General features: G+C 31.1%; 14 protein-coding genes across 14 annotated transcripts; 7 read left to right on the top strand and 7 right to left on the bottom strand.

The window, feature by feature from the left end:
- Positions 1-1,434: 1,434 nt before the first annotated feature.
- On the bottom strand, positions 1,435-2,598 carry BX663DRAFT_511034 (uncharacterized protein). The gene is made up of 2 exons (XM_051527840.1): positions 2,576-2,598; positions 1,435-2,498 (listed from the first exon to the last, which is right to left on the bottom strand). Exon 2 carries the CDS (start codon positions 2,296-2,298, stop codon positions 1,645-1,647), a length of 654 nt encoding a protein of 217 aa, XP_051382419.1. The 5' UTR covers positions 2,299-2,498; positions 2,576-2,598; the 3' UTR covers positions 1,435-1,644.
- A 3,996-nt stretch (positions 2,599-6,594) lies between these two features.
- BX663DRAFT_511032 (uncharacterized protein) lies at positions 6,595-8,096 on the top strand. Its single transcript, XM_051527839.1, has one exon. It carries the CDS (start codon positions 6,668-6,670, stop codon positions 7,991-7,993), a length of 1,326 nt encoding a protein of 441 aa, XP_051382418.1. The 5' UTR covers positions 6,595-6,667; the 3' UTR covers positions 7,994-8,096.
- Positions 8,097-8,116: 20 nt separating this feature from the next.
- BX663DRAFT_435294 (Neurochondrin-domain-containing protein) lies at positions 8,117-10,773 on the top strand (the record flags this gene model as incomplete). The annotated part of the gene is made up of 8 exons (XM_051523111.1): positions 8,117-8,209; positions 8,401-8,892; positions 8,970-9,058; positions 9,160-9,629; positions 10,194-10,261; positions 10,342-10,369; positions 10,550-10,620; positions 10,675-10,773. The coding sequence occupies 8 exons, from the start codon at positions 8,117-8,119 to the stop codon at positions 10,771-10,773; spliced, it is 1,410 nt and encodes a 469-aa protein (XP_051382417.1).
- A 52-nt stretch (positions 10,774-10,825) lies between these two features.
- Positions 10,826-11,302, bottom strand: BX663DRAFT_435558 (uncharacterized protein; the record flags this gene model as incomplete). The annotated part of the gene is made up of 2 exons (XM_051523127.1): positions 10,826-11,206; positions 11,276-11,302. The coding sequence occupies 2 exons, from the start codon at positions 11,300-11,302 to the stop codon at positions 10,826-10,828; spliced, it is 408 nt and encodes a 135-aa protein (XP_051382416.1).
- A 373-nt stretch (positions 11,303-11,675) lies between these two features.
- Positions 11,676-12,268, bottom strand: BX663DRAFT_435717 (uncharacterized protein; the record flags this gene model as incomplete). Its single annotated transcript, XM_051523140.1, has 3 exons — positions 11,676-11,896; positions 11,976-12,104; positions 12,157-12,268. Coding segments are annotated over 3 exons (462 nt in total), but the record flags the coding sequence as incomplete, so codon positions are not given.
- Positions 12,269-12,377: 109 nt separating this feature from the next.
- On the bottom strand, positions 12,378-14,239 carry BX663DRAFT_75170 (NMD3 family-domain-containing protein). Its single transcript, XM_051532316.1, has 3 exons — positions 14,184-14,239; positions 13,439-14,122; positions 12,378-13,382 (listed from the first exon to the last, which is right to left on the bottom strand). Exons 2-3 carry the CDS (start codon positions 13,999-14,001, stop codon positions 12,515-12,517), a joined length of 1,431 nt encoding a protein of 476 aa, XP_051382414.1. The 5' UTR covers positions 14,002-14,122; positions 14,184-14,239; the 3' UTR covers positions 12,378-12,514.
- Positions 14,240-14,395: 156 nt separating this feature from the next.
- On the top strand, positions 14,396-15,175 carry BX663DRAFT_511020 (ribosomal protein L24e-domain-containing protein). The gene is made up of 3 exons (XM_051527838.1): positions 14,396-14,537; positions 14,609-14,722; positions 14,791-15,175. The coding sequence occupies exons 1-3, from the start codon at positions 14,457-14,459 to the stop codon at positions 15,073-15,075; spliced, it is 480 nt and encodes a 159-aa protein (XP_051382413.1). The 5' UTR covers positions 14,396-14,456; the 3' UTR covers positions 15,076-15,175.
- A 205-nt stretch (positions 15,176-15,380) lies between these two features.
- On the top strand, positions 15,381-16,747 carry BX663DRAFT_511018 (uncharacterized protein). Its single transcript, XM_051527837.1, has one exon. The coding sequence runs from the start codon at positions 15,397-15,399 to the stop codon at positions 16,687-16,689; it is 1,293 nt and encodes a 430-aa protein (XP_051382412.1). The 5' UTR covers positions 15,381-15,396; the 3' UTR covers positions 16,690-16,747.
- BX663DRAFT_511016 (39S mitochondrial ribosomal protein L46-domain-containing protein) lies at positions 16,641-17,809 on the bottom strand. The gene is made up of 2 exons (XM_051527836.1): positions 17,182-17,809; positions 16,641-17,099 (listed from the first exon to the last, which is right to left on the bottom strand). The coding sequence occupies exons 1-2, from the start codon at positions 17,710-17,712 to the stop codon at positions 16,830-16,832; spliced, it is 801 nt and encodes a 266-aa protein (XP_051382411.1). The 5' UTR covers positions 17,713-17,809; the 3' UTR covers positions 16,641-16,829.
- A 1,018-nt stretch (positions 17,810-18,827) lies between these two features.
- On the bottom strand, positions 18,828-19,940 carry BX663DRAFT_511015 (uncharacterized protein; the record flags this gene model as incomplete). Its single annotated transcript, XM_051527835.1, has 1 exon — positions 18,828-19,940. Exon 1 carries the CDS (start codon positions 19,743-19,745, stop codon positions 18,831-18,833), a length of 915 nt encoding a protein of 304 aa, XP_051382410.1. The 5' UTR covers positions 19,746-19,940.
- A 1,773-nt stretch (positions 19,941-21,713) lies between these two features.
- Positions 21,714-22,740, top strand: BX663DRAFT_435782 (inorganic diphosphatase; the record flags this gene model as incomplete). Its single annotated transcript, XM_051523145.1, has 5 exons — positions 21,714-21,819; positions 21,881-21,999; positions 22,058-22,177; positions 22,240-22,453; positions 22,511-22,740. The coding sequence occupies 5 exons, from the start codon at positions 21,714-21,716 to the stop codon at positions 22,738-22,740; spliced, it is 789 nt and encodes a 262-aa protein (XP_051382409.1).
- A 332-nt stretch (positions 22,741-23,072) lies between these two features.
- On the bottom strand, positions 23,073-24,125 carry BX663DRAFT_536669 (uncharacterized protein; the record flags this gene model as incomplete). The annotated part of the gene is made up of 4 exons (XM_051530635.1): positions 23,951-24,125; positions 23,817-23,864; positions 23,724-23,763; positions 23,073-23,574 (listed from the first exon to the last, which is right to left on the bottom strand). The coding sequence occupies exons 1-4, from the start codon at positions 23,973-23,975 to the stop codon at positions 23,073-23,075; spliced, it is 615 nt and encodes a 204-aa protein (XP_051382408.1). The 5' UTR covers positions 23,976-24,125.
- Positions 24,126-24,169: 44 nt separating this feature from the next.
- On the top strand, positions 24,170-24,805 carry BX663DRAFT_511005 (nucleolar protein 12-domain-containing protein). Its single transcript, XM_051527834.1, has 2 exons — positions 24,170-24,324; positions 24,403-24,805. The coding sequence occupies exons 1-2, from the start codon at positions 24,191-24,193 to the stop codon at positions 24,719-24,721; spliced, it is 453 nt and encodes a 150-aa protein (XP_051382407.1). The 5' UTR covers positions 24,170-24,190; the 3' UTR covers positions 24,722-24,805.
- Positions 24,806-24,834: 29 nt separating this feature from the next.
- BX663DRAFT_74973 (uncharacterized protein) lies at positions 24,835-26,311 on the top strand. The gene is made up of 6 exons (XM_051532314.1): positions 24,835-25,173; positions 25,241-25,315; positions 25,371-25,450; positions 25,510-25,617; positions 25,689-26,209; positions 26,265-26,311. The coding sequence occupies exons 1-5, from the start codon at positions 24,900-24,902 to the stop codon at positions 26,070-26,072; spliced, it is 921 nt and encodes a 306-aa protein (XP_051382406.1). The 5' UTR covers positions 24,835-24,899; the 3' UTR covers positions 26,073-26,209; positions 26,265-26,311.
- Positions 26,312-26,584: the final 273 nt, after the last annotated feature.

Here is a 26,584-nt window from a genome sequence, read left to right as displayed (position 1 = left end):
TATTTCATAATCTCTTTTTCTATAGTCGCTCCTTTTATTTATTTATTGTTTTAATTATACTAACAACGACTACTGCCAACCATATTATAATGATATACAGCCTATATTTGTGTGTCTAACAATTGATCTCTCCTTCTACAGAGCAATTAATTTGAGTGTCACATTATCACTACTTAATGTTAAATAATTCTTTTTATTTTGCTAATGTATACAACAAATAAATATAAACCTCGTGATAGATTCAGAAGTGCAACATGAACGATTACATCTTGGTGACGTTATGTTTGTGATAGTTGAATATACGGTATATTCTTAATCTGACCGCTGCTCATTATAAAGGTTTTGTAAGAGGTGATTAAAATAACATGATTTTTTTTTTCTGTCAATGAATTTTACTTTTTTTTAAATATAATGCCATTCGTTTTTATTTTGAAAATCACGCTAATAGTTAATTTCCTTTCATATCACTTCAACCGAGATTATTAGTATCATATTTAATGAAATAAAAGAAAATATGAATATATTTAGCAAATTACTATATAGCATATACTAGCAGAAAGACGGAAGTCTTCTCTCTTTTTTTTTTTTTTTTTTTTTTTTATAATACTTATAGCATATATACATTATATAATGTTAAAAGTTGTATAAATGCAAATAGTTTATTGAGACAATGGAATAAATAACGTATCTTTAATGTTTAGTACTTGATACTTTTTATTACTGTTTTAACATGTCTTGACATGCTTTCTATGTGTTTCAAGCATAGTTCTGCTGTAAATTTATTATACCAAACATCAGCAACGTGCTCCCATAACTCAACCATGTTTTTTTTTGGTAGCCTATCATAGACAGCAAGCTTGCACTGCACTTCAGATAAGGCTAAATGTTTTTCAATTGGATTCAAATCAGGTGAGCATATGAGGGCCATTCAAGGACATTTATTTTATTTTTCTTGAACCAATTTCTTGTATATTTAGTCTCCTTAGCATTAAGTTTTGCTAAAATATCCATCTTTTTAACGTAAAGAATTGAACTCATTCTATTGTATGTGATGATTTATGTGTTAATAGGAATGTTGTTAAAGTTAGTAACGAATTCGAGGAAAAAAAACGATATCAAATAAGAAATAAACCTTTTGTTAATTCAATAATGATATTAAATGATTTAAAATAAAAATTGTTATGCAGCGAAATGATTAAAACGCATAAAATGACATTGAACATTCATGCATATAAATAAGACTAAGAAGCTATAAAAATAATGTCAATTTTCCATTAAAAATACTTCAATTAATATATCTTTTTTCATTTATGTTGTGCACTAAGGAAGGACAGAAATCATAAAACATTGCCACACTTTTGTGAGTCGCTGTAATAAAACTTTCTTTCACATCTTTTGATCAGAATAAATAAATGAAGAAAAGAAATAACATAATTATTTATGATAACCTATTCTTATGATAGGCACCCTTTAATGATAAATAACTATTATACAAAGTAAAATATCCATTTTCTACTCCTTCCGAGTAGCAAGCTCTCCAGTCCATTCTCTTTCCATCCAAACGTTCAATATATTGTTTAACAAACAATATATCTCCGTTTTCATCTTCTTCTATTGGGGTTACACACTCCCCCTCTTCCTCTTCTAGGAGTTTTCTTTTTTTCCAACGTATTGTGCCCCATTTGCAGCATACTTTCTTATTTTGTTTATCTGATTTGAATCTCCTGATTCAGCACATTTCAGGATTTTTTCAAACTGCTTTTCAGCATTTTTCAATGAACCAATTACTATGTCAGTAGTCGATTTTTGTTCCATCTGTGCTTCTTCAAATATTTTGTATGCTAACAAGTATAGCTTTTGCAGATGGACGCTGTCACATAACTCTAATCCAATTATAGACTTTTCTTGCGCACAAAGGAAATACGCAAGAGCAATAATTGGATTTAGCTTTTCTATACTGACATTTTCCGCAATCGAATCAAGAGTGTAAATTCTCAATGATTTTGCCCAAAGATTTGTTGATATTGTGTAATATCCTTCTTCATTCAAGACAAATTCATTCATAAAAGACTTACTTGAAAAGCCTTTTATGGCAAATACCATAACAAATGGCATAACCTTATATTTATCACAGATATTGAGACAATATCTGTTTAGTCTTCTAAAAAACGCCCAGTCAAGAGTTTGCTGGATTTCAACCGTAATTGGTCTGGTTGATTCCGTCGGTTTCTCTTTAGGGATATATATAACATCAGATCTTTTACCATCTGGATGTTCATTGTTGGCAATGGTATACATTTTTCCATTAATGTTACCATCTATTTTGAGTAGTTTTAGTTCAATATTTTATATATAAAATGTTTATTAGTTACGTAATATACCTGTCAAAGAACTGACTATAGTGTGCTTAATTTCGTCGTGATTAAATAATAGTTTACTTGCTACATCCGATCCGGGAGTGCATTGCAAAGAAATGGTGATAGCGTTTTGAATATTGTCTAACAGTGACGATAATATACCAAATATATACAGTTACAAATCAATGAAGTCACTTTAACACTATTTTAAAACGTACCTGTCATAGTAAAATCTTAGGAAGATGGTTAAAAAAAAGATAAATGGAAAGAAAAAAAAAAAGAAAACGACAAACAACTAAACGTAAGACTAGTATAAACTAAAGGGCACCTATGCGGTATCTCTAAATGTCCTCCTGTTGTAGTAATATACATAGCAGTTAGGGTATTATGAACAAAGGTACTTTGAACAGCTGATTTGGCAATAAACCAACAACATCGTAGTCATGCTGTACAACATCGTTGTAATGTTCCTTGTAAAATATCCAAAATAAAAAATATTATACAGTTGCTACCGAAACCTGTGCATTAAAAATCAAAATTGGATTTTATTTTCTATTTATATTTATATGAAAACCAAAGATAATAATTGTTATATCACGTAAACGAATCGACGTAACAATGTATCATTCCTATGAAATTATCATAGTTCATAAATATGACGAATTTCGCACTGTTTTGACAGCAAAAAGTTAAAGAAAGAGAAAAAACAAAAGACAAGTCTGTGAAAACTTCGCGTAGTTTTTTTATTAAGAAAAAAATACAAAAATTGTACAAGGAAAAATTATGTGAAAAAGTAAAGGGTTATTTATATGTTTTTGCAAGGTAAGTGATATTAATAGAACTATGATTTGGATAAGCAAATATTGCTATAATAAAGCATTAGTCATAAATATTTTCTCCGAATAATTCTGCCTACAATAAGATCTATTTTTATTCTTTTCTGCCTGAGCTGTCGCTGTTACTAAAAATATTAAATTATTGTTTCTGGGGTAAGCGACGCGTCAATATTAATTCACAGTGAATATGTCAGCTATAGCAATACCAATTATTTATATGCTACTATTATTATTATCCTATAAGATATTATTACATAACAACATTTATCTTTATAGCTATCTATATATAATATGTATGACTTATAAATAATTATGTAATTGAATATAACAGTCATAATCCTATTGAATTATTATTATTACATAATATAATGTATATAATTATTTTTAATGCTCGAATACTCAAACAATGACTATTATCAAAACTGAGAGTAGAATGAATATTATGCTGTGAAGCGCGATATATTAGTTTTATTTGAATAACCTCTTTATTATATAATAAATGATGGTTTATTTCTATTAACTTAATTATAAAGGCTACTACAATCACAACACGCACACAATAAAAAATCACTTTTTTCCACTAATCTCAGCACGACGTAATGCACTATGAGGCTTAACGTTATTATTATATAATGTAATATTTTACATAATGAAGACGTTTTGTAAAATCTCTCTACCATCGTTAGATTAAAAGAAGGATTTTTGTCACACAATGCCCAGTAGGAGGGATTTCCTTATATGGAAATAGCCAACAACCCAGCTGTAGATCATTTGTATGCATATACTTCTCTGAAAATTAAAATTAGAAATTGGATTACGCTATTGGTTATAGGCTGAAGATTTTATATTTTTATAGGTATTTTAAATACAAGCAACCTTTTGATCATTATTGATGTATTACGAAGATGAGCTCGGAAAGCACATTATCTAATGGCAGGAGGGAAATGGGGGATAAATTAATCATTATGATCATCATTAAGACTGCCAACAAGTAAGGGATCTTAATTATTTAAACACTCCAGGGAGGATAGGAGACAAACTGAAAGAGTAGAAGTCCAAACTGAAAGGCAGGGACAACAACAGAGGACTCAAGACACGAGCCAACAAGGTCGTTCTCATGTCATGGTTGTAAGATCTATAACTTAATTCAATAAGATAAATAGTCATAATAAAATATATAATGCACTTGTACAATAATTCTATCTATAGACATATTTAGTATATTTACCCTTGTATAGAAAAATAATTAATTAATAAAAAGTCCTGCATCTAAAAATAAACTTTCTTCTATTATTGTTCTGCTGCATATAAATTTATAAAAGTAACTTTATACAAGTTAAACTGGGGTAAACTAAGAATAATACAAATACGCGTAATAACTAAGTCTACTCAGAATACACGTATTAGTTATAAAAATAAATATATACAAAAGACATGAATCTATATCTATATCTATAATTATAACTCTTAATAATCATTGTCTATAATTTGTTATATTTTTATTTTCTTATTACTGATCATCATCCTTATTCACAAAATATATAAATACTCTTACATTATTAACCCTTATTAACAGAATAACAATATGGATATTGAACTTAACTCTTAATAAACTTATTGACAAGTCTCAACGTACTTCTTATTTCTATTTTATTTTTTTATTTATATTTCAATTATGTCATGAGCCGACTTATAATGTCATGTTTCATGATTAAACATGCGGATCATAAATTTATTTAAGGAATTCTATCCTAACTCTCTCTTGATCCGCTCCATGTAATAATATTAAAATCACTAACACTTCATTGTCAACAACATATCTTAGACGGTCGTAACTAACATTTTTCCGATTTACATCTTATCCTTAGACCTGTCATGGTTGTAAGATTTATAACTTAATTCAATAAGATAAATAGTCATAATAGAATACATAGTGCATTTGTATAATAATTTTCTCTATAAACATATTTAGTATATTTACCCTTGTATAGAAAAATAATTAATTAATAAAAAGTCCTACATCTAAAAATATACTTTCTTTTATTATTGTTCTGCTGAATATAAATTTATAAAAATAACTTTATACAAGTTAAACTGGGGTAAACTAAGAATAATACAAATACGCGTAATAATTGATTCTACTCAGAATACACGTATTAGTTATAAAAATAAATATATACTAAAGACATGAATCTATAATTATAACTCTTAGTAATCCTTCTATAATTATATTATCAAATACAATTTGTTATATTTTTATCTTCTTATTACTCATCATCCTTATTCACAAAATATATAAATACTCTTACATTATTCACCCTTATTTTGTATAACTTATAACTAAGAACAATACTTGTATTGATTTTACTTTTAATAAACTTATTGACAAGTCTCAACGTACTTCTTCTGTCTTATCTTCTTTTTATTTTTATTTCTTTGACTTCTATTTAATCATCTAAACTTACCTAAACCACAACAAGACCTCTTTAACAATTTATATAATATCCCATCAATTTAAATTTATAAATAAAATAATTGACTTTGGAACTATTGTTCGGTTTCGTTGACTCTTTTTGTCTTAATATTATTTATTTTATTCTAATATTTTTATTTAATATTTTAAAAGAAATATCACACCGCCGCTTAGAACATCGTAGCCGCCGCTTACAATATCGTAGCCGTCGCTTAGACTATCGTAGCCGCCGCTTACAATATCGTAGCCACCGCTTAGAACATCGTAGCCGTCGCTTAGACTATCGTAGCCACCGCTTACAATATCGTAGCCGTCGCTTACAATATCGTAGCCGTCGCTTAGACTATCGTAGCCGCCGCTTAGAACATCGTAGCCGTCGCTTAGACTATCGTAGCCACCGCTTAGAACATCGTAGCCGTCGCTTAGACTATCGTAGCCACCGCTTAGAACATCGTAGCCGTCGCTTAGACTATCGTAGCCACCGCTTACAATATCGTAGCCGTCGTTTAGAACATCGTAGCCGTCGCTTAGAACATCGTAGCCACCGCTTAGAACATCGTAGCCATGCCTTACAATATCGTAGCCGCCGCTTACAATATCGTAGCCGCCGCTTAGACTATCGTAGCCACGCCTAACATTTGAGTCCTTAAGAATATCTGAATGAACTGCTTATATCGTTTCATTCAAATAATATGTTTTCTGTTTTTTTTTTTTTTTTTTTTTTTTTTTTTTTTTACGAGCCTTCTTAATCAATATTAGTTGCAATGGCAGTCAGAGTAAGATAAGTTTAATGTTCTTAACAAAGATATTCAATCAAATTTTATTTTCTTTGTGCTTTCCTGGTATGGATACTTTTTTAAATAATAATATTCAGGCTGTGATTGAATATACCACAATCATGATCTGCTTAGCACTTTTTTTTTTTTTTTTAGTACACTGCATATTCAAATGCACACATTTCTTTCTCTTTTCATTTTCCAACAAATAACTCAATTCTATACATGTATAATAACGAGCTACAGTTAGCAAATAGTATTTCAGTTAATAATACCATACAATTATATATTGCACAAAGGCAAAATAAACTGTATCGAGTCTTCCCACTCATAAAGAATAAACTTACAATTAAAGACCTACTGACTTGTGCTTTATTGAACTCCAGTTTTTACGAAATTGTTTCTAATGACATATGGAAAGAGCCTAACTTTAGTAAATTAGCTAAAATTCATAACTCCCTTTACATTTTCAACAGACTTCTTTCACAATTACATTTATTAAGAAAAGTAACAGCTTCACGAGTGAAAAAAATTGATTTATCCATTATAGAAGAAAGTCTATATGAGAGCGTTAATCCTCGCTTTTTTCAACTTTTTATTGACTATTGTTCAGAAGGTCTCCAGTCACTTAATTTGTCAAATGCAAACTATTTAAATAAGCGATCATTACCATCATCGAATTGGACATTACCTAATTTATTTTATTTGAATCTATCCTACTGTTCAAACGTAGATGATGATATGTTAATTATCATCTCTCGAGCATGTCGACAACTAAACAAAGTAAAGCTAGATGGACTGTTAAAACATAAGGGACAAGGACTAGCAGCAATGGCTACAGACTGTGATCAACTAAAATCCGTCTCCGTACAATATAATACTTATTTAGAAGACAAAGCAATCGTAGCCTTGGCCAAGTTCAGACACATTCGGCTTCTTGAACTGGACCTTACCGGCTGCATAAAGCTAACATCTGTCGGGTTTAATGCTTTGGCTCGTTTTGCAGCTCATTTGAGATATTTATCATTATCACAAACGTCATGTGATTTAAATCAATTGAGCCAATTTTCTTGTCTTAACCATTATCGACGGACAGTTCAATCACTGAATGTCTCTAAACTTAAATATTGCTCACATAATAATTTGTCAGCTTGGATATGGCACATTTGTCGTTCAGCTACTCTGTCGTCATCCTTAGTAGATCTGACAATGGATATGGCAACTGCTATAGCTCTTGTTATAAACACTACTGTTACAGATAATAGTCTGCCTACAGTGACGCATCTGACATTGATTGATTTACCTGAAAAGACGCAAATAAATTACCTATACAAGATTTTAAACCTCTTTCCTCATGTAATACACATTAGTTTTATTCGCTCAAATTTCGAGGCAACTTACTCATTATTTGAAGCGCATATGAATGACATGGATTCCTTGAATAAAGAATATATAACGGATGATACATTGCATCGATTCAACTTGAAACAGAACAAAGTACTGGCTAATATTATTTATGGGAAAGGAGATAGTAATCTCTTACAATGGTGAATTATCTATTATTTCCGCTCTCTTTTTATTAATAAAATAAATTTCCTATAGTCTTGATTGCATTTTTTTTTTCTTTTTTTCTTTCTTTTTTTTCTTTCTTTTTTTTTTAATTATACAAAATACATGAATATTTCAAGCTCTTCAGAAGATCGATCAGCAGAGATCGATCGTTGTTTATCAATGATTGTTCCTTCAGCTTCAGACGAATCGAAATTTGTAGGCATGTTAATGCTACCTAGATTACTCGATCAGAACAAAAGTGAAGACATTGAAAAAGTTTTCAAAGGAATGAACTTTAAATTTATTGAACGATTACTTCGGTCAAGTAAGACACACGACTTCTCTCTCTCTTTTTCTTTTTCTTTTTTTTATGGTTACCTAAACCTTTAATTGTAGATCATAATGAGGCTTCCGAAGTACCTGATCCTGTCTTGAAAGAAATCGCAGTCAACATCCTTAGTTGTTTTGCTCATTTTGAGTCATTAGCAAGTGAACAACCCATGGTTGATAGGATTCCAGCCTTATCAAGGTTACTAACACCTAATGATACAACCGATATTACAAAAGAAGTGACACAAGTGTTATTACATGTAGCTATCAAAAAGGAAGGTCTCGTAAAAATGTTAGATCCTGATGTTCTCAAAAATATTTTCGAGGTTTTATTAGAGACTAATAAAGAGGATGAACGTGAGGCATGCTCCGAATTGATCAAGTCTGTTTATGCTCGATCATGTCAACTGCTAAATGAAACCAAGATTCCTAGTTTATATTCGAGTTTAAAATATTCTCTTAACACTTTGATTTCTATTTTATCAAATACATTAAATAACAATCAAAAAAAATTAAAATTTGAAGCATTGGATATCTTGAGTTCTGTATTAACTGATATCCCAACAGAGGTAAATAAATAATATAAAAAAAAACGAAGTAAAATAAAAAAAAAAACTATAGCTATTTCTTTTAGGTCATGCAACAGGTTAAACGTGAACAAGAAAAGAAACTTGACAATTGGCTGGATAATTTATTAAGTGGTCTACGACAAATCTTGAGTAGTAAATTACGTAAGTTTATTTTTATTTTATATTTTTAAGTAAAAACAAAGTTTTGTATTTACTTTTGTATTTTATAGCCGACGAACAAAGAGATAAGGCTATTATATTAATTAGTTGTTTGTTACGCTATTTTGGTAACGATTGGCTATTTAAATCATTGTTGGATACAAAAGCTGCGAAACGAAGGAAAGAAAAGGCTTCTTCAGATAATCCAAATGATCCTGCTAATAAGGCTTTTGCAGTAGCCAATTTCCCAGCTTTATTAATTCACTTGATCGCAATTGAATCAAAAGTGATGATTGATGATATTAATGAGCGAGTTATTCGAGAACATAATGAACAAAAAACAATTATTAATGAACAGCGTCAAAAGCGTCAAATTTTGATGGTGCCTATTTATTTTGAAATCTTGGAAGCAGCTATGGAATATTTAGCTATTAATTATGAATCTAACGGCATGGACCCTGAAATGTTGATTAAACTTCGTACAACTTTATCTGAGATTATGGATGTTGTTATGGAATTACTTAAATTTAAACAAGGCACCAAGGAAAGTTTAGACGATGATTTAATTGCACAAGCATGTATAAGAATAGTATCGATTTGGATGGCAGAAGAGGGATTAGAAGTTCCTGAATAAAAATAAAGTTCATAATATAATTTAACTTTTCCTTTTGATAAGTTTGTTATATCTTTTCTGCTTGTATTAGATAAAAAAAAAACGTAATAGTAACTAATAGTTTCTTTACGTAACAAAAACAAAGAGGTAAAAGAAGGGATACATTGTGGCTACAAAACATGTGGTATGGTGACAAATTAAGGTCTTTGTCTATGAAAAAAAAAAGAAATGACTATTGCCTATATGATTTAGAATGTAGAAAACAGATCAAATGATGTAGGATGCTATAATTACAAATTATGCATTTCCGTGTTAAAAATAAATTTATCTTCCCTTATAACTTCACTTAAAATATAAAAGTAAATATCAACTACTATCGATGACGTTGAAAGCGGGCCTTAAATTGTATAAACGCGTTTGTCCATATGCATTCTCTCTAAATCTCTTTTCTTTTATTAAAAAAAAAAAAACATTATAAAAATGTCAGCACCCATGGATATTGATCCACCTACAAATGCAGGATCATCAGACAAATCAACTAGTGATGGACTTAAAGGAAAGGGAAAAGAAGAAAAGCCTCGTTTTGAAGTGAAAAAGGTAATAATAACAACATTTGTTTTCGCAGCATCTCCCGTTTCTTATTTTATTTTATTTTATTTTTTTATACATGTTGATAGTGGAATGCAGTTGCACTTTGGGCTTGGGGTAAGCTATAAATAATAATTTTTCTTTTCATAACTCAAGAAAACAAAGATCAAACTGACCTTGTAATTATATAGATATTGTCGTCGATAATTGTGCTATTTGTAGAAATCATATTATGGATTTATGTAAGATTTTAAAAATGAATTAAAAGAGCTAGTATTCAATTATTTTTGTGTAAAGGTATCGAATGTCAAGCTAATCAAGCATCAGCAACATCTGAAGAATGTACAGTTGCTTGGGGTATTTGCAATGTAAGTCTATTTCGTCTTTTATTGGGTTATAACTAATTAAATTATAAATGATAGCATGCTTTCCATTTCCATTGCATTTCCCGTTGGTTGAAGAGTCGTCAGGTTTGTCCACTTGATAATCGTGAATGGGAATGGCAAAAGTATGGTCGATAGATTATATATACCTTTTTTATAATTAAATAAATAAAAAAAAATCTTTTTATTATTATTTGAACATTCTAAGGTAAGCCAAAAACAATGCACCGGCACCAGTCATTGTACCTATCATATATTGCATAATTTGGAATTTAATAGCTTCCATTTGTGTTCTTAAGCCAGATATTTCACTTTCTATTCGAGTATCTGCTTCTTTCATTTTAATTTCTTGCGCACTTGCTTCATCTCTAGTTTTTCCCTTTTCAAGATTTAAATCTAATCGAACGTTAGCTTGAGTTCTTGAAATTTCTTCTCGAAGTTTTTGCCTTAGTTTTTCTAGCTCATTTTCTAACCGATCAATATCTGTTTTCATTAACGTAAAATCATTCCTTTCAATAAGTTGAACTTCTGATCTTAACTTGGCCAAATCGACTCTATAGGCGTAAACAGCCTAGCTTGAAAAAAAAAAAAATAAAAATTAACGATTGATTTTAACTTGGAAATATACTTCTGACTATACCTTCTCTCGTTCTGCTTTAGATACCATAATTTTTGTCAAGTCAGTCATACTTTCTGAAATCACTTTTTGCAAAGAACTCATGATAGCTTCACTTTGCTCTCTTGTGAAGCCTTCTTTTTCTAATCTCTCTACAAACTTGAAGGTGTCAAAATAATTATGTCTTTTGAGAAGAGCAGTTGAATGAAAAGTCCTTAAATGTCCATATCTGATGGTCTTACTTTTTAAAAATGAATTCATTAATTGTGAATGAATAAAGCGCATATTTTTTTTTTCTTAAAAAAAAAAAAGAGGGGTAAAAAAAAAAATAGTAATCATGACAAATTTAATAAAAAAGAAAAAAAAAATAAATAATACAAAAGCATATATTCAAGGATCACGTGAAAAGATAAAAATACAACTGTCAAGACCATGAACCCACCTGATTCCAATCATAGCCATGTTTTGGTGGAGGTGGTTTTAGAGAAGGAGGCAAGTCTTTTACTTTCCATCCAGAGGGTAATTTGTATCGTGTTCTCTTTTTTTTAGTTTTTTCTGTTACTTCTAGATTAACAGTGGACGAAAGCGCTTCTTCCTGTTGAAGTTGAAACCATTGAATAAGCTCAGGAGGATATATGTATTGACCTTTTTTGTTCCATTTTTTTTTAAAAAAAAAGAAAAAGAACTTAATATTGCTTCATTTACATTGTTACAAACATGCTACCTGTATTTGGATCATATGTAATATGACTGTATTTACATAATATTCCAAATTCACAATATCCATATTGTTGGTAATGTCTGCAAGGTGGTTTGGCTATTTGTTCTTGTAAAAATATAGAAGGATCTATAACTCTTGAATTTAATAATAATCTTCAAGACAGTTATTTTATCTATATATTCACCTTTATACCAATCATAGTGTAATTTACGATTATTTACATGAGCTATTCCCTCATTATGATTCTTTCTATTTTTTACATTATCTGGAAAAGTGCACTGGCAAAAATCACAATAATCTTTATGTAAAGAAGAAAAACATACATGTATAGATATTAGTCTATTGTTGTTAACTTGTCTGTAATATTTTACAGTTTCTAGGCATTTTTACGATAAAATGTTAAAAGTCATCAAAAAAAAAAAATTAAAACGGGCTGCTCTTTTATAGAAATTGTATAAGCCAATCAAAATCAATTATTAAAAAATGGATTGAACAATAATCTATATTTATTATGTGTACAGGAAAAAAAAAATAAAATTATTTTACATTTGCATCATCTCCTCATCTTCATCAGGATCATCCATGTTAATTGTCATTTCATCCAACATTTCTTCCAAAGAGATTTCAGGTAATTCTTCCTCTTCATCATCGGTCATAGTATTATTTTCTACAGCGGGTACGTTGACATTCTTAAAGATATTAATTGTGGATCTAAGTTCAGGATCTTCTTCAATATCACGCATGAAGAGTTCCATATCATTTTCAATCTTGGCTTGATCTTGTTTGCGAGGTAACATTTCATCAACTTCTTTACCCAATTGTTGCAATTTCCAATTTCTTGGTTTACTCTTCTTCTTACGGGCGGGATATGTTTTACGAACCAAGATAACGTCAGGTAAGTCACCTTGATGAATGTGATCATATTCATCATTATTAAAATTAGCACGAGAGAGATCATAACCCAAGACAGTATCACTAGGTGATAAAATAGCACCTAGATGAGAACGGACAATGAATTCTTCATCATTTCGTCCAAAATCAGACATACGAGCGACATGAACATCACAAAGAACATATTTGTTATTTACAGGTCCTAAAGGTTCTACATCCAACACATAAAATTCAATCATAGACTTAGCACTTGCCAAGGCAGGGAAAGGGTAACGATAATATTGAGTAGTAGATACATCGGCTGTAGCTAATGTGTTCACATCCAACAAGTGAATTGAATTACTGATACGTGTACAAATTAAGAGTGTGTTGATATTACCAAAGTTATTAGCTAACTTTTTGGGTATGCAAACGAGATCATCTTTACAAATAGGTGCAATCTCTGCAGAATAAGTGAATTTATAATTACTGACACTTGTATGAATATCTTTTGATATGAGTTGTTCAGAGGTTTTGTATCTATTATGATAACAACGTTAGTTTCACCCTTTTTTTTATAGTAGTCTTCTTCTTACCTCATAGGAACAATGGCATTTAAGAATTCAACCATTTTAATAGCATGATTACGAGAACCATAATAAAAATCAATACCGTCCTTTGTTTCTTTAATATTTGTTGTATCCTTATGTGCATTATGCTTTAAGATCAATTGTTCAAGATACAAGAAAGTACGTTTATGTTCCACCTTTTGACGAACTTGAACCACTGCCTTCCATGTATTTTGTGCAGCTAAACGGGTACATTCTTCACATTGTTGACCTGATACGACAAATTCAACTTCAAAAATTTGTTGTAAAATCGTATTTACAAAGACTTCCTTTTGAATCGTAAGTTTAACCTTGATACGTTTACTGTGAGGTTCTGTCCAGATGAAACCTGCATCAATCAACCTCACTTTGTTGAGACCCTTCAATTTTTTTAAACAAAGTGTCAATAATTCTCGAGATTCAAGTTGTGCAGGAACCCAAATACCAGGAGGTTGTAAGTAACGTTCACAGTTACGACAAAAATGAAGAGTGGCTTGCTTAGGAATTCCTTCTGTAATGTCAACCTCATTACGGATACAGTTAACACACATATTAGCAGCATTAGGAGGAGTTGGCGCACCACATCCTGGACACTATATAATATTTAATGGTTAATTTATTTTTTTTTATTTACTGCGGTAAAGTCCACAAACAAATTAGCTATTTACCAAACTATATAAAACAAACAATTTAGTTAAAATATATAAAATATAAAATATAACTATTTACATACATTAATTGTTCGACAATTTCGGGATGATATTCCATGTTATCTAATTGATGATCTAGATCTATTAGTTAAAAGAAAAAAAAAAAAAAAAAATTACATTTGTATATGAAAACTGCGGGTAGAAATTAACATTTTTTTATATAATCTAAGCCACAATTCCGAATTTGTCATGCTTCAAGGTTTTGGATTCGTTCTTTTTTTTTTATCTTTTTTTTTTTTTTTTTTTTTTTTTTATTTTTCATTTCCTAAAAAAATTCATTTGTAATATATTAAACAATGCACATTACTCGTTGTTATTTTTGTTCTGGACCCTGTTATCCTGGTCATGGTACTATGTTTGTCCGTAATGACAGCAAGGTAATTAAGGAAAAATGATTTGTAACCCAATGTGATCTAATCTTTATTTATTTATTTATTTATTTTTCTAGACTTTCCGTTTCTGTAGATCTAAATGTCATAAAAATTTCAAGATGAAACGTAATCCTCGTAAGGTCCGCTGGACAAAGGCATTCAGAAAAGCGTCTGGAAAAGAAATGGTTATTGTATGTTTAAAGCTTTTTTTTTATTGATCTAGTATAATGGAATATTCTAACTTTTTTTTTTTCGGTAGGATTCTACATTCGAATTTGAAAAACGTCGCAATGTTCCTGTAAGATATGATCGTAACTTGATGGCAACAACACTTAAAGCCATGAAACGTGTACAAGAAATTCGTGCTAGACGTGAAAGAGCCTTCTATAAGAATCGTATGGCTGGTAATAAAGAGTTACAGAAGGAAGACGATATTCGTGTTGTCAATCAAAATATCGAATTGGCACCCCTCGAAGCCAAAAAGAGAGTTCAAGCTATCAAAGCCGAGAAAGCCAAGATGGAAAACATGGACATGGAAAATTAAAATACCAAAGCAAACATTATATAAGAGCGAAACTTATTCTTTTTATTGTAAATAAATAAATATTCTTTAGACATATTTAGGCCTATTATTAATAATATTATTATTATTCATTGCTATACTTGTATAAAATAAACTTGCATGTATGATTCGCTTTGAATTTTCTGTGCAACTTCTCCTAAAATAGACATTAGTTGTTTATATTCTTGGCGAAAATAGTGATAATGTATAATTGTTCTTTTTTTTTATTTTTTTTTTTTTATTTTTTTTTTTAATTTTTTTTTTCTTCTTCTTCCTATTATTAAAACAAAAAAAAAAAAAAAAATGATCCAAGCACAGTATGAAATGACACCGATTAATTTAGACAAAGCAGAATTTATCATTTCTATACCTTCAACTAAATCAAATGGAGCATTCAAATTTATGATGCTTTTACTACGAGAAATAGAAGATCAATTGGAAGCTAGACAAAAGAAAAATAAAATTTTTTATCAAGTCGTTCATGCGATTGAATATAAATACAGAAAAAAGATAATGGATAATCAACAACACATTCAACAGATACAGTGCGACCTAAATTATATAATAAAAGATAATGACGCTATTGCCTCTCGACGTATCTGTGTTCAACAAGAACTAGAAGAGCTCGAAGAGGAATTGAACGAAATGCGAGAATATGCTGAACAAAGACGAAACAAAAAGTCAAAGCGAGAACGACAGTATCATCAACTTTATCATGTCCCACTTATAGCAGCTCAATACAAGAAAAAGTATGTTAGGGCTCGAGATAAAAATTTGGATGCAGAAGAGAAATTATCCGAGATTCGAACTTGTGTTGATGCTTCTCAGGGCGCTTTAAATGAACTTGCTAGAGCACTGGCTGAAAATCAAAGTAAAAGTCAAGAACTTATGAGTCAACAACAAAGTTTAGAGAAAGAAACAAAGGATACAGAAGAGCTGGTTTTCAAATTACATGAAGCATGTAAGTTCTGGCAAAGCTTTGATGAGAATCAAGCTTTAAGTGTACAAAAGGCTACAACACAATTTATTGAAACAATTCAAAAATACGTCAATGCTTTACAGAAAGTAATGAATCCAAATCAAGATTTTATAAAGTTCTTTAAATTAGCTTTACTTGAATATGGAGAGGCAGAGAGATATGCAGTACAGAGATGGGGTCAACTTCAAGTAGAGTATGAATGTGCAAAATGTCATAATCTATACTCAGGCTGGCCAAAGCCTGATAAGGTACGAACCTCTGATTTGTTATGTGATTCATGCTATCAAGAGCATCGAACAAGTATGATTTGGGAAAAGAAAATAACTGGCGTTAAAGATAAAAGTCAGCAATTATTATCGCTTCCTAGTAATTCAAGGCTATCATTCTCCTCAACGAATTCAAGTAATGACAGTGGTAGTCCTTCCTCCAGTAGTAAAAAGCCTGGATTTAAGAAAATGTTTCAATTGTTAAAAGGAAATAAGCGTAATAGCTTCTTCTCGAATTCTTCCTCTTCCTCATTATCATCATCATCTTTTACTAATACAAATACCACTCCTGTCAATATAAATTCCCCAATTAAATATTCCCAATCTAATAGTCATTTGATGACCACTTGAAATAAATACATACTATGTACATATATAAATGTATATGCATGTGTGTATATCCTCTTTACATTTATATATTTGAATAATAAAAAAAAAATATAATATTTATGTACATAGTAGAAATTCTAATAAATTAAAAAATGCAGGTTTTAAAGATCACCTAAACTATCTTTGACTGCTTTATAATAATCTCGAGATAATGTATTGACTAATTCTTCCTTTGTTAACCAAGCAAAATCACTAATATCTTTACCAGGTTTAACTTGGCCAGCATATACTCGTGCCTTCATAAAGAATGTCTTTACTCCATTATCTTGTCCTTTAGTTGAAGACTGTTTATAAATACTAATAGGCTGACGTCCAACAAACCAGGTATCCATATCAGCTCCACATTGCTCTTGTAATGTACGCTTTGCTGCCTATATTGAAATCATTATGAGTATTATTTTCAATGAATAATAAAAGTTTAAGTATACATGTATTTTTTTTTTATATATATACCTCGTGTAAATATTCTGAAGTATCGACAGGTCCTTGAGGAAACTGCCAGGGGTTCAGGGGATCATTTGTATTCTTAACGACAAGGTACAATGTTCTTTGTAAAGCACGATCTAAACTCTTTGTATCATTTTCTAAATCTGCCTTTGTAACTCGTCCAAGTTTTTCAACTTTATTAGCTGCGACCAAATTCTCATTTTCGCTTTCCCATTTAATTCGGGATTCTTCAACAGCTTCAGTCATCGACTTTGTAGGATCATTCATAACTTTCTCACGAGCTTCTTCATCATTCTTCCAACGGCGTTCAGCAACTGAGCCCTTTTTGAAATAAAATTCAGTGGGTGTAGTAGTTGATTCCTGACGTTCCAATTTCTCTCGGTAATCAAAATAGGCCTTTTCAAATGGAGTAGCGTCACGAGTGATTTGGGGTGTGCGAGATAAGATGACAGATGCCTGAATGCGACTATTCTTGATCACAAGAGGAGAAATAGTGGCCAATCCTCGTTTACTATTAAAAAGTATATTTTTAAGCATATAAGCAACAGAGAGGGGAAGGAAAGAGAGAGAGAGAGAGAGTAAGGGGGTGCTTTATTAGAGACAAAAAAGTTAGTTATCCCTCCAAACAACCGGGGGTTATGCACTCCAATCAAAATTAAATACAAGATATAATTTTTTTTTTTATTTTTTATTTTTTATTTTTATTTCTTTTAAATGACACAGTAATATACTATAATTTGCAATTATAATTTGTTAGTCGATTCTATCCCTCTGCTGCTATCAAATTTCCTTTATATATCAATATGTTTCTCTTTTCTATATGCTACAAGATGCTTTGGGGGAATATGTCATCAAAGAAGCAAATATGAGTTATCCATTAAAATAGCTTTTTTGCTATTACCATTGCTTCTTTTTTTTTTTTTTTTTTTTTTTTTTTTTTTTTTTTCATCAACAAAAGATGCTTTCTTTTTTATTTTTCATACTATTATAAATCAAAAGAAAATAATAATGACAAAAAAAATAACCCTACCGAGAAGGATAAATAACTAATGAAGATTGAGTTATTTCTGTCTTATGATTTATCATGTTTACTTGTGAATCAGGAGAGAGAAAGTTGCTAGACTTTTTACAGAACAGTAATTTTATTTTCCCAGAGGATGGCGCCAGTTAACATTGATGTGAATAGATCTGTTTATATTTATTTGATATGATGAAATAAGTTGCTTAAAGAAGACTGAAAAGTGATACTTGTTGATCTTGCTGATTATCTGATAAAAAAAAATATATCTTGAAAAAAAAAAAAAAAAAAAAAAAAAAATCAAGAATCAATATAGACTAATCGTATATTCATTGGTATTTTCATTTGCAAGAGGTCAATACAGTCTTTTTTTTTCTTCTTCTTCTTTTTTCCTTTCAATTAAGGTACAAAAGAAAATATGTCTTTTATTTTTTTTTTTTTTTTTTTTTTTTTTTTTTTTGTAAAGGTATTCAACTTAACACTAAAAAGAGATATTTTCTTAAATATAAATGTATTATTATTATTATCATTATTATTATCAAGTTAAAAGAAATAATTTTTAAAAATGAAATTTATTTACAAAAAAAAAGGAAAATATATACAAAAAAAAAAAAAAGAAATATATACAAAAAAAGGTCTACTCCTCCCGACCAACAAAGTACTCCACCAGAGAGCTCCAAAACCCCATTTTTGGCTCGCCCTCCGGTTCTGGCGACCCTTCACTTGCCGTATAGTAAGGCGATGAACTCCCATCATCGGCTGAAAAGTATTCTTCAGCTTCATCTTGTAGGGAGTCCATCACCTGGGAGCCAGAAACCGAAGGAGAAGGGGAAGGAGCTCTTGATGGAGGAGGCGAAGAAGACGTTGGTCGGAGAGGAGAGACCAGTCTTGCCGGTGCAAGTGGAGACACCGACAAGACAGAAGAGGGGGAGACCTTTCTTTTCTTGATCCCCAGGACAATAGACGAGGAAGAAGTGGATCCACTGCCCTGAGGATCAAGATAGTTTGCATAAGAGAGGCCTCCCGCCTCTTCAAAGACCAGATTCTGCTGGGGGCCAGAGGGAGGAGGAAGGACAACCTTTTGGTTATGCAACTTCCTCTTACGCCTGATGGTCTTGACAGGCAAAGAGGAAGTTGCAGGGCTAGGAGGAGGAGCCAGAGGGAGCACTACAGGCTCAGGAAGTTCTTGAAGGGCAGGCATGATTTCTAATGGCCTACCCTTAAAGAGTCTGTAGCGCTCCATAAAGGTTCGAGAGCGGGCAGATGAGGCGGCCTTTCTGATGCGTGGACCTGCCGTCTTCTTCATGAATGGAACAGATGACTTGGAAGAAGAGGCAGGTCCAGTCTTGGTCTTGTGGCCAGCTCTCGAACCAGTTTCAACAGTACCGGCATCCTCCTCGGTAGGGTCCTCATATGCGTCTGCGGCGGCTTGAGCTTCAGCAATCATTGAAGCGATTGACTTTGGGGTAACAGTCATCGCTTCAATGATTTTAGTTGCTTCAGGAACGGGATCAATGTACGCATCTGCAGCTGCTTGTGCTTCCTCAATCATTGCAGCAATTGATTTAAATGGAGGTGTAATCAATTGCGCATTAGTTGTAGTAGCAGAAGAGGAAGCAGAAGCAGATGCAGATGCAGAAGCAGACACACCACCAACAGACGCACCACCAGCACCACCAGCAGAATCACCACCAACAGAGACACCACCAACAGAGGCACCACCAACAGAAGCACCACAAACAGAGGCACCACAAACAGAAGCACCACAAACAGAGGCACCACAAACAGAAACACCACCAGCAGAAGCACCATCAGCAACATTAGCTTGAACAATAGTAGAAGCGGCAGGATCACTAGTAACAGTTTCAGTTTCAACACTAGTATGAGCATTATGTTCATCCATAGCAGTCTCAGCTTCAATAATAGTAGGGATATTATACTTATCAGTAGCAGTTTCAACTTCAGCAGCAGTAGAGGCAACAGCTTGAACAATAGTAGTAGAAGATTGACTGGTAGGGATACTATGTTTATCAGCAGCAGTTTCAACTTCGGCAGCAGTAGAAGCAATATATTGAGTAGCAGAGGCAACAGCTTGAGTAGTAGTAGTAGAAGAGTGACTATGCTTATCAGCAGTAGTAGAAGCAATATATTGAGCAGCAGAGGCAACAGCTTGAGCAATAGTGGTAGAAGATTGACTAGTAGGCATGACAGAACTTTCAGTAGTTGAGACAGGCGAAACAGATCTACGCATAGGAGAAAAGCGTCTCTCTTTTCTTTTAGCAATAGCTTTTGAAGCATCACGAATTGATCTTTTTGTTTTAATATTAGCATGGGTAGAAGAAGCGTCAGATGAATGAGAAGCATGTTCTTGAGGCAAGATGGGTACATTTATAAGATTACGCGATGTAATAGGGGAAACATCAGTTTCAGTAACTAATTTAAAAAGTTTAGTTAGAAAAAAAAAAAAAAAAAGAAAAACCAAAGTGATAAAATTACCTAAAGTAGAATCATTCATAGTTGATAAGTGTCTTCTCTTCTTCTTTTGATGAGTAGCAGCAGGAACAGAAGATGAAGGGTCAGATTGACGACTAGCAGTTAAAGATCTTTTTCTTGAAATGTTGGAATTGGACATTGTAGTAGCAGAATTAGTATTTTGATTAGAAGAAGACATAAGGAGAAGAGAACAGAAAAATAGTTTTTGGTTTATTTTTATATGTGACATTTTTTATAATTGTGGCTATAGATGTGATATTTGTTTATATTATGCTACACACATTTTACGTTATCTAGTTTACTTAAATTATTTGTTTACTTACAATAGATTAAGGAGATATATATAAAAAAAAAAAAAAAAAAAAAAGAACGGAAAAAAAAAAAGAAGGAGAAGAAACGTATTATTTCATGTGAATTAAAAACAAAGTTGGGGGGAGCAACAATACACTTCATTTAAAAATTGACGACATCCAGATTTGGATAAAACATAGCATTCAGCATTAAAGCAGCTAATAAACATCCATCCGATTGGCTCATTTGTTATCAATGAAAGATTGTCATAGGAATACAGTTTTGACAAGAAACATTTTACATGTAAATAAACTCCTTTTTTATGTAACTAAGCCAAGCTATTAAAAGGAAATATTTAAATTGCATAATAAGTATCGCTATCACAAGTTTATTTATTATGATTGTTTATGTAAAATACAAAGAATGAGTTATAATAGTTAAAAAAGAAGAAGACCATTCTAGGCTATTATTTACTATTTGAAGAGTTTACTTGTTTAATGAATGACTCCATTGACAATTAGCAAGGAACAGCATCTCTCTTTGATATTCTTTTGTTTTCTTTTTTCCTTTTTTTCAGATTGTCCGTTGTGAAACATGGAAATTAAGCAAATCGTTTTTTTTTTTATTGTCAACAGTGACCCGTGCAATTTATAATAATACCCTGTTCCTCCCCTTTTTTTTTAGATTTTAATCCCTGATATTTTACTATATTTCTTATTTTAAGGGCTCTTTTATTATGTTAAAACGACGCTTACTTAATACTAATTTTGTCAAATTCTATTCAACCTATAAAACTGTTAGTGTTGGACAACCATTCACAGCATTGCATCGTATTTATATAGGTACCAATGTAGGATGAATTGTAACATGCTGCATTTATTAAAGACTTGTCATTTATATTAGAAAGAGATGGTAAAGTCGTTTCACCGTTTCATGATATTCCACTTTATGCAAATAAACTACAAAAAGATATTGTAAATATGGTGGTTGAAATTCCTCGTTGGACGAATGCTAAAGTAGAAGTAATAAAATAGATTGTTTATTGTTATTATTCAACAGCTAATCCAATTCTATACTAAGATTTCTACAGGAGAAAAATGGAATCCCTTGAAACAAGATATCAAGAAAGGAAAGCCGAGATTTGTACGTAATTGTTTTCCTTTTAAAGGTTATATCTGGAATTATGGTGCATTACCCCAGGTTAGTCATAAGTCGTTATTGGTAATCAATTATTTCTTATTAGTAAACAAAATAAATGATAGACATGGGAAGATCCAAGTTTTGTTCATACAGAAACTAATGCTAAAGGTGATAATGATCCAATCGATGCTATTGAGATAGGTGAAGACATAGGAAAACGAGGTGAAATAAAGCAAGTGAAAATACTAGGCATTATGGCTATGTTAGATGAAGGAGAGACAGATTGGAAAGTAATCACGATTGATACAAAGGACCCTATGGCTTCAAAACTAAATGGTAAAATAACACAGCTGCGTATATGTATACATGCATATTAAACATGTGTTTATGTAGATGTAAATGACATTGAAAAGTATTATCCTGGTTTACTTGATGCTACACGAACATTCTTTAGAGTCTATAAAGTTCCAGACGGCAAACCAGAAAATTCGTTTGCTTTCAATGGTGAATGCAAGAATAAAGAATATGCAAAAGAAATAGTAAATGAAACACATGAAGCATGGCAGAGGTTAATAAGAGGAAATGTACCGAATACAACCGAGAGTTATAAACTGAATGTGTAAGTTAAGATCGATTGATTTATAGGCTATTTTAACAATCATATTGATATATAGTGAGAATGCAAGCATAGAAGATTCACCTTATAAAATAGAGAATCAGGAGGTGATTGAAGAGGCATGTATAAATGTGTATACTTGTCATATACAGAGACTGACTTGTATAAACATATAGGACTCTTTAAAACCAGTTAAAGAAGAAGAGATTAAAGAATATGATCCTAAATGGTATTTTGTATAGTATAGATTTATTACGGCATAAAATGTATAAAATGTATAGATTTATTATGTCATAAAATGTATAGATTTATTATGGCATAAAATGCATAGATTTGTTATTACATAAAATCTTCTTCAGCTGCATTTATATCTTCCACTTCTGTTTCTCTCCAATTACTTTTCATTAAACTAGGATCAAATAAATCATTCATTTCCTTTTCTACTTTTCTTTTTTCTTCTGCTAATTGACGAGCTCTTTCTTTTTCTTCAAATTCACTTTGACGCGCCTTTAATCTGTCTATCTTTTCTCTTTGTACCTTTTCTTGTAATAAGTCAGGATAGCGTTCAACTTTTGTCTTGTTTAATCTGTTAACTATTTCATTAATACGTTTTTCGACAAAGACTCGTTTTACTTTTTTATGATTATGGAACGTGACTTGTCCCGTTTCCATGCCAGGTGTCTTTTTGAGATTATCCCAAGGTGTATAAATTACTGTAATACCATTCTTTTTATTGCCTTCAATACTATTGGCTTTTACAAGTTGTGCACAATCATTAACAACTTCAGGTGGTATATCAAGCCAAGTTTGTCCTGGTTGGAGTCGAACATAAACATGTGCACTAGAGAGTTTATCGACATGGAACTATATCATAATTCCTATTATAATCGTATTTTATATATTTTATTATAACTGTCTATTTACCCTATACATATTTGTGTATATGTGTAAGCATTCATATTCATTTTTTTTCAAATACTTTTACTTTACCAAATATCTTCAGGAAATCCATATTTAATCAAATCATCGTCTAGATCTTGAAGTTAGTAATCTACTCATAAGAATCACATTATGTCTTCTTACTTTCATATTTATCCTTTCCCATGTAAATGGTAACAGGAGGATCAACAACTATCGAAATTGGTAAATTTAGTTTTTTTTTTTTCATTCTCTCTATTTTCATCTTTTTTTTTTCAATTTTATAATATGAAAGTTACTATTGCTTGTAAAATATAAGACCATATTTAGTTTTCCCTTTTTCTTTTGACAAACTAAATTACACTTTGTGAAAGAAAGAAGAAGTAAACAATCTCATCTATATTTATAGTTGGGGCTTAGATGTGACAATTTTTCATTTTATGCTTGAATTGTTTCTCTGCAAATACTCTACTCTTTCTTTTTTTTTCTTTTCTTTTTTTTTTTTTTACAATAACAATAATATACAAATATATAAAACGATGAAAGTGAAGAATCAAAAAAAGAAATTAAAGAATACAGATATTTTATCTGCTGGTAGTAAAATTTATGCTAAAAAGAGAAAGGCAAAAGAAGATATCGTTGAAAGTGTCGACTTTGACGAAGCAAGTAGAACGTAAATGAATCACAGAATATAATGTATGGATGGTACATTATGGAACTAATTTTAATTTATATTATTTTCATTTAATAGCGAATTCTTAACAGGATTTCATAAACGCAAACTGGAAAGAAAGAAAAAGACAAAAGAAAAATATGCTAAATTAGCGAGAGAAGAAAAACTTCGAAATCGACGAGAGATGAGAGAACAACGTCAACGTTTAGCTGATAAAAATATACAAGAAATGGCAGCCATGTTAAGAACAAACATTGAAGAATCAGACACATTTGACTCTGAAGAAGGTGAAGAAGAAGAGCAACCAAAGAAAGAACCCAAAGTAAAAGAATTTAAAGGCAAGTCTACATTAACAACAGTGACTGTGATAGAGGACTTGAATTTAGACGATCAATAACTTGATGATTTAAACTGTATTATAATTTAACTTGATACGTATATCCTTATCCAAATAAAGTTTTATTCTGATAATCAATATCAATTCTCTCTTTTTTTTTTTTTTTTTTTGACCTCAGATAAAACATTTGAAATAAATACCCTTTTTTCTTTTTCTTTTTTTCTTATTCATATTTGAAATGAGACCTGATGAACATAAAGCAAAAGATTCTCGTCGATATCAACAGAAAAAAAAATTTGAAGGCGATACAACTGCAGCAGAAATAGCAGAAGCACGTAGAAGAGCAGCAAGAGCACGTGATAAAGGTGTTGGTATGTCCGCCATTCGTAGACGCAATGGTGAACTTCAAGAATCAGAGCAAGACATTGAACAAAGAAAGCTGTTGCAAGCTAAATTTTCAAGAAGAAAAATTACTTCAAACGCAGATAGATATAAAGAAGAAACAGAACAAGGTAATATATAGAAATTGGAGACATGCATTTAAATTACTTGATCTTTACAGCATTACTTGATACATAGAGGCTAGGGAAAGAGATGCTGAATTAGGCATTGATCGTGAAACAACCGATTTAGTTTCTATGCTTGAGAATACAGGTAACATTATTCAATTTTATACAATTACACTTGTTTGACAATGTATAGAAAATAGAGGAAGGAAATTCAACATTTTTCAAGTTTAAAGATGAACAAACTTTTACTAATGATAGTGTGTTAAGTTCAAATGGAGCTGTAAGATTGAATGAATAGAATATGTGTATTACTTTGTATATGTATTTACTTATTTAAAGATGAATAGTAAAAATATGTTTCAACTAGATTTCAACACCTTTGAAGATACACTTCAAGCGTACGACACAAAATTATTATTAGGATTAGATAAGGAAGATGAAGAATTGGTAAACCCAAAAAAAAAAAAAAAAAAAAAAACACACTTGTAAAGTGATAAATTTGACCTAAATAATGATAGGCTCAAAGTGCGTTAAATGAGCATCCTACTGTACTGGATAAGCCTATTGTACCAGCATTTGCCAAAAATGCAAATGGATATGTATTATTTAAATCACAGCAGACAACAAAGTCATCAGAATCAGGAGAGGGCATATATTTACGAAATGATGGATCAAATCATCGTGTACTGTCTAAACAGGAAATAAAAAAGATATTTGATGAACCATCAGTAAAAGAGAAAGACGATGATTTGGATGAATTATTAGCCTTAGATCAAAAGCCCTCTACGCCATTACCAACGTTACCTAAACCAGGAGTCATAAAGAAGAATCCAATTGCTAAAAATGAAGATAAAGAAGTGATAGTAGATGATGAAGCATGGCTAGATGATATTTTGAATTAAATAAAGAGAATACTTTTTATTGATGTATACAGCATTCACCACCTATATTTGTAAATTTATTCCGCAATAGACAGAAATACCTCACTCAACCTGATAATCTTAAAAAGAATGTTCGCATACTGATCTCATGTAGAACTGTAAACTTAAAATTTGAATGTATGTTATCATTTCTTCTTCTTACTTATTAAATAGTTAAGTCTTTGTAATCGTATTTCTATCTAACTCTTGCTTGTCGTCTTTATCCTCGAAAAAAAAAATATGCATATAATTTCAAGCGTAAATCCAGCCTACATTTAAGCTTTTTTCGGAAATTTTTGGTACACTCTTTGCAAATAGATTTCTCACTTTTACTTAACTTGTATACCTTTAAAGCAAAAATGAGCGTACGTTTTATCTACAAAAATGAGAAAGGTGAAGTTGTAGATGAAAGCAGAAATATGCATTTCGAAATGGATATTGATGCTGAAGCATATCCCATCGATTACACTGCTAATTATGATGAGCATTTGGAC

The sequence above is a fragment of the Cokeromyces recurvatus genome (assembly GCF_025118155.1).
Source record: "Cokeromyces recurvatus strain NRRL 2243 chromosome Unknown BX663scaffold_14, whole genome shotgun sequence".
In the NCBI taxonomy this organism is placed as follows: Eukaryota; Fungi; Mucoromycota; class Mucoromycetes; order Mucorales; family Mucoraceae; genus Cokeromyces; species Cokeromyces recurvatus.
This window is presented reverse-complemented; position numbering and strand designations above follow the sequence as displayed.

Excerpts from the sequence above, each read along its gene's own strand:
- BX663DRAFT_511016 (XM_051527836.1), bottom strand. The coding sequence starts at position 17,712 with ATGCTTAAAAATATACTTTTTAATAGTAAACGAGGATTGGCCACTATT. Across the intron at positions 17,100-17,181 it reads CTTCAGAATATTTACACGAG|GCAGCAAAGCGTACATTACA; the intron begins GTATATATATAA and ends ATTTCAATATAG.
- BX663DRAFT_74973 (XM_051532314.1), top strand. The coding sequence starts at position 24,900 with ATGAGACCTGATGAACATAAAGCAAAAGATTCTCGTCGATATCAACAG. Across the intron at positions 25,174-25,240 it reads TAAAGAAGAAACAGAACAAG|AGGCTAGGGAAAGAGATGCT; the intron begins GTAATATATAGA and ends CTTGATACATAG. Across the intron at positions 25,618-25,688 it reads ATAAGGAAGATGAAGAATTG|GCTCAAAGTGCGTTAAATGA; the intron begins GTAAACCCAAAA and ends AAATAATGATAG.
- BX663DRAFT_511020 (XM_051527838.1), top strand. The coding sequence starts at position 14,457 with ATGCACATTACTCGTTGTTATTTTTGTTCTGGACCCTGTTATCCTGGT. Across the intron at positions 14,538-14,608 it reads TTGTCCGTAATGACAGCAAG|ACTTTCCGTTTCTGTAGATC; the intron begins GTAATTAAGGAA and ends TTATTTTTCTAG. Across the intron at positions 14,723-14,790 it reads CTGGAAAAGAAATGGTTATT|GATTCTACATTCGAATTTGA; the intron begins GTATGTTTAAAG and ends TTTTTTCGGTAG.
- BX663DRAFT_511018 (XM_051527837.1), top strand. The coding sequence starts at position 15,397 with ATGATCCAAGCACAGTATGAAATGACACCGATTAATTTAGACAAAGCA.
- BX663DRAFT_511005 (XM_051527834.1), top strand. The coding sequence starts at position 24,191 with ATGAAAGTGAAGAATCAAAAAAAGAAATTAAAGAATACAGATATTTTA. Across the intron at positions 24,325-24,402 it reads TTTGACGAAGCAAGTAGAAC|CGAATTCTTAACAGGATTTC; the intron begins GTAAATGAATCA and ends TTCATTTAATAG.
- BX663DRAFT_511032 (XM_051527839.1), top strand. The coding sequence starts at position 6,668 with ATGTATAATAACGAGCTACAGTTAGCAAATAGTATTTCAGTTAATAAT.
- BX663DRAFT_75170 (XM_051532316.1), bottom strand. The coding sequence starts at position 14,001 with ATGTGTGTTAACTGTATCCGTAATGAGGTTGACATTACAGAAGGAATT. Across the intron at positions 13,383-13,438 it reads AATGCCATTGTTCCTATGAG|ATACAAAACCTCTGAACAAC; the intron begins GTAAGAAGAAGA and ends TTATCATAATAG.
- BX663DRAFT_511034 (XM_051527840.1), bottom strand. The coding sequence starts at position 2,298 with ATGTATACCATTGCCAACAATGAACATCCAGATGGTAAAAGATCTGAT.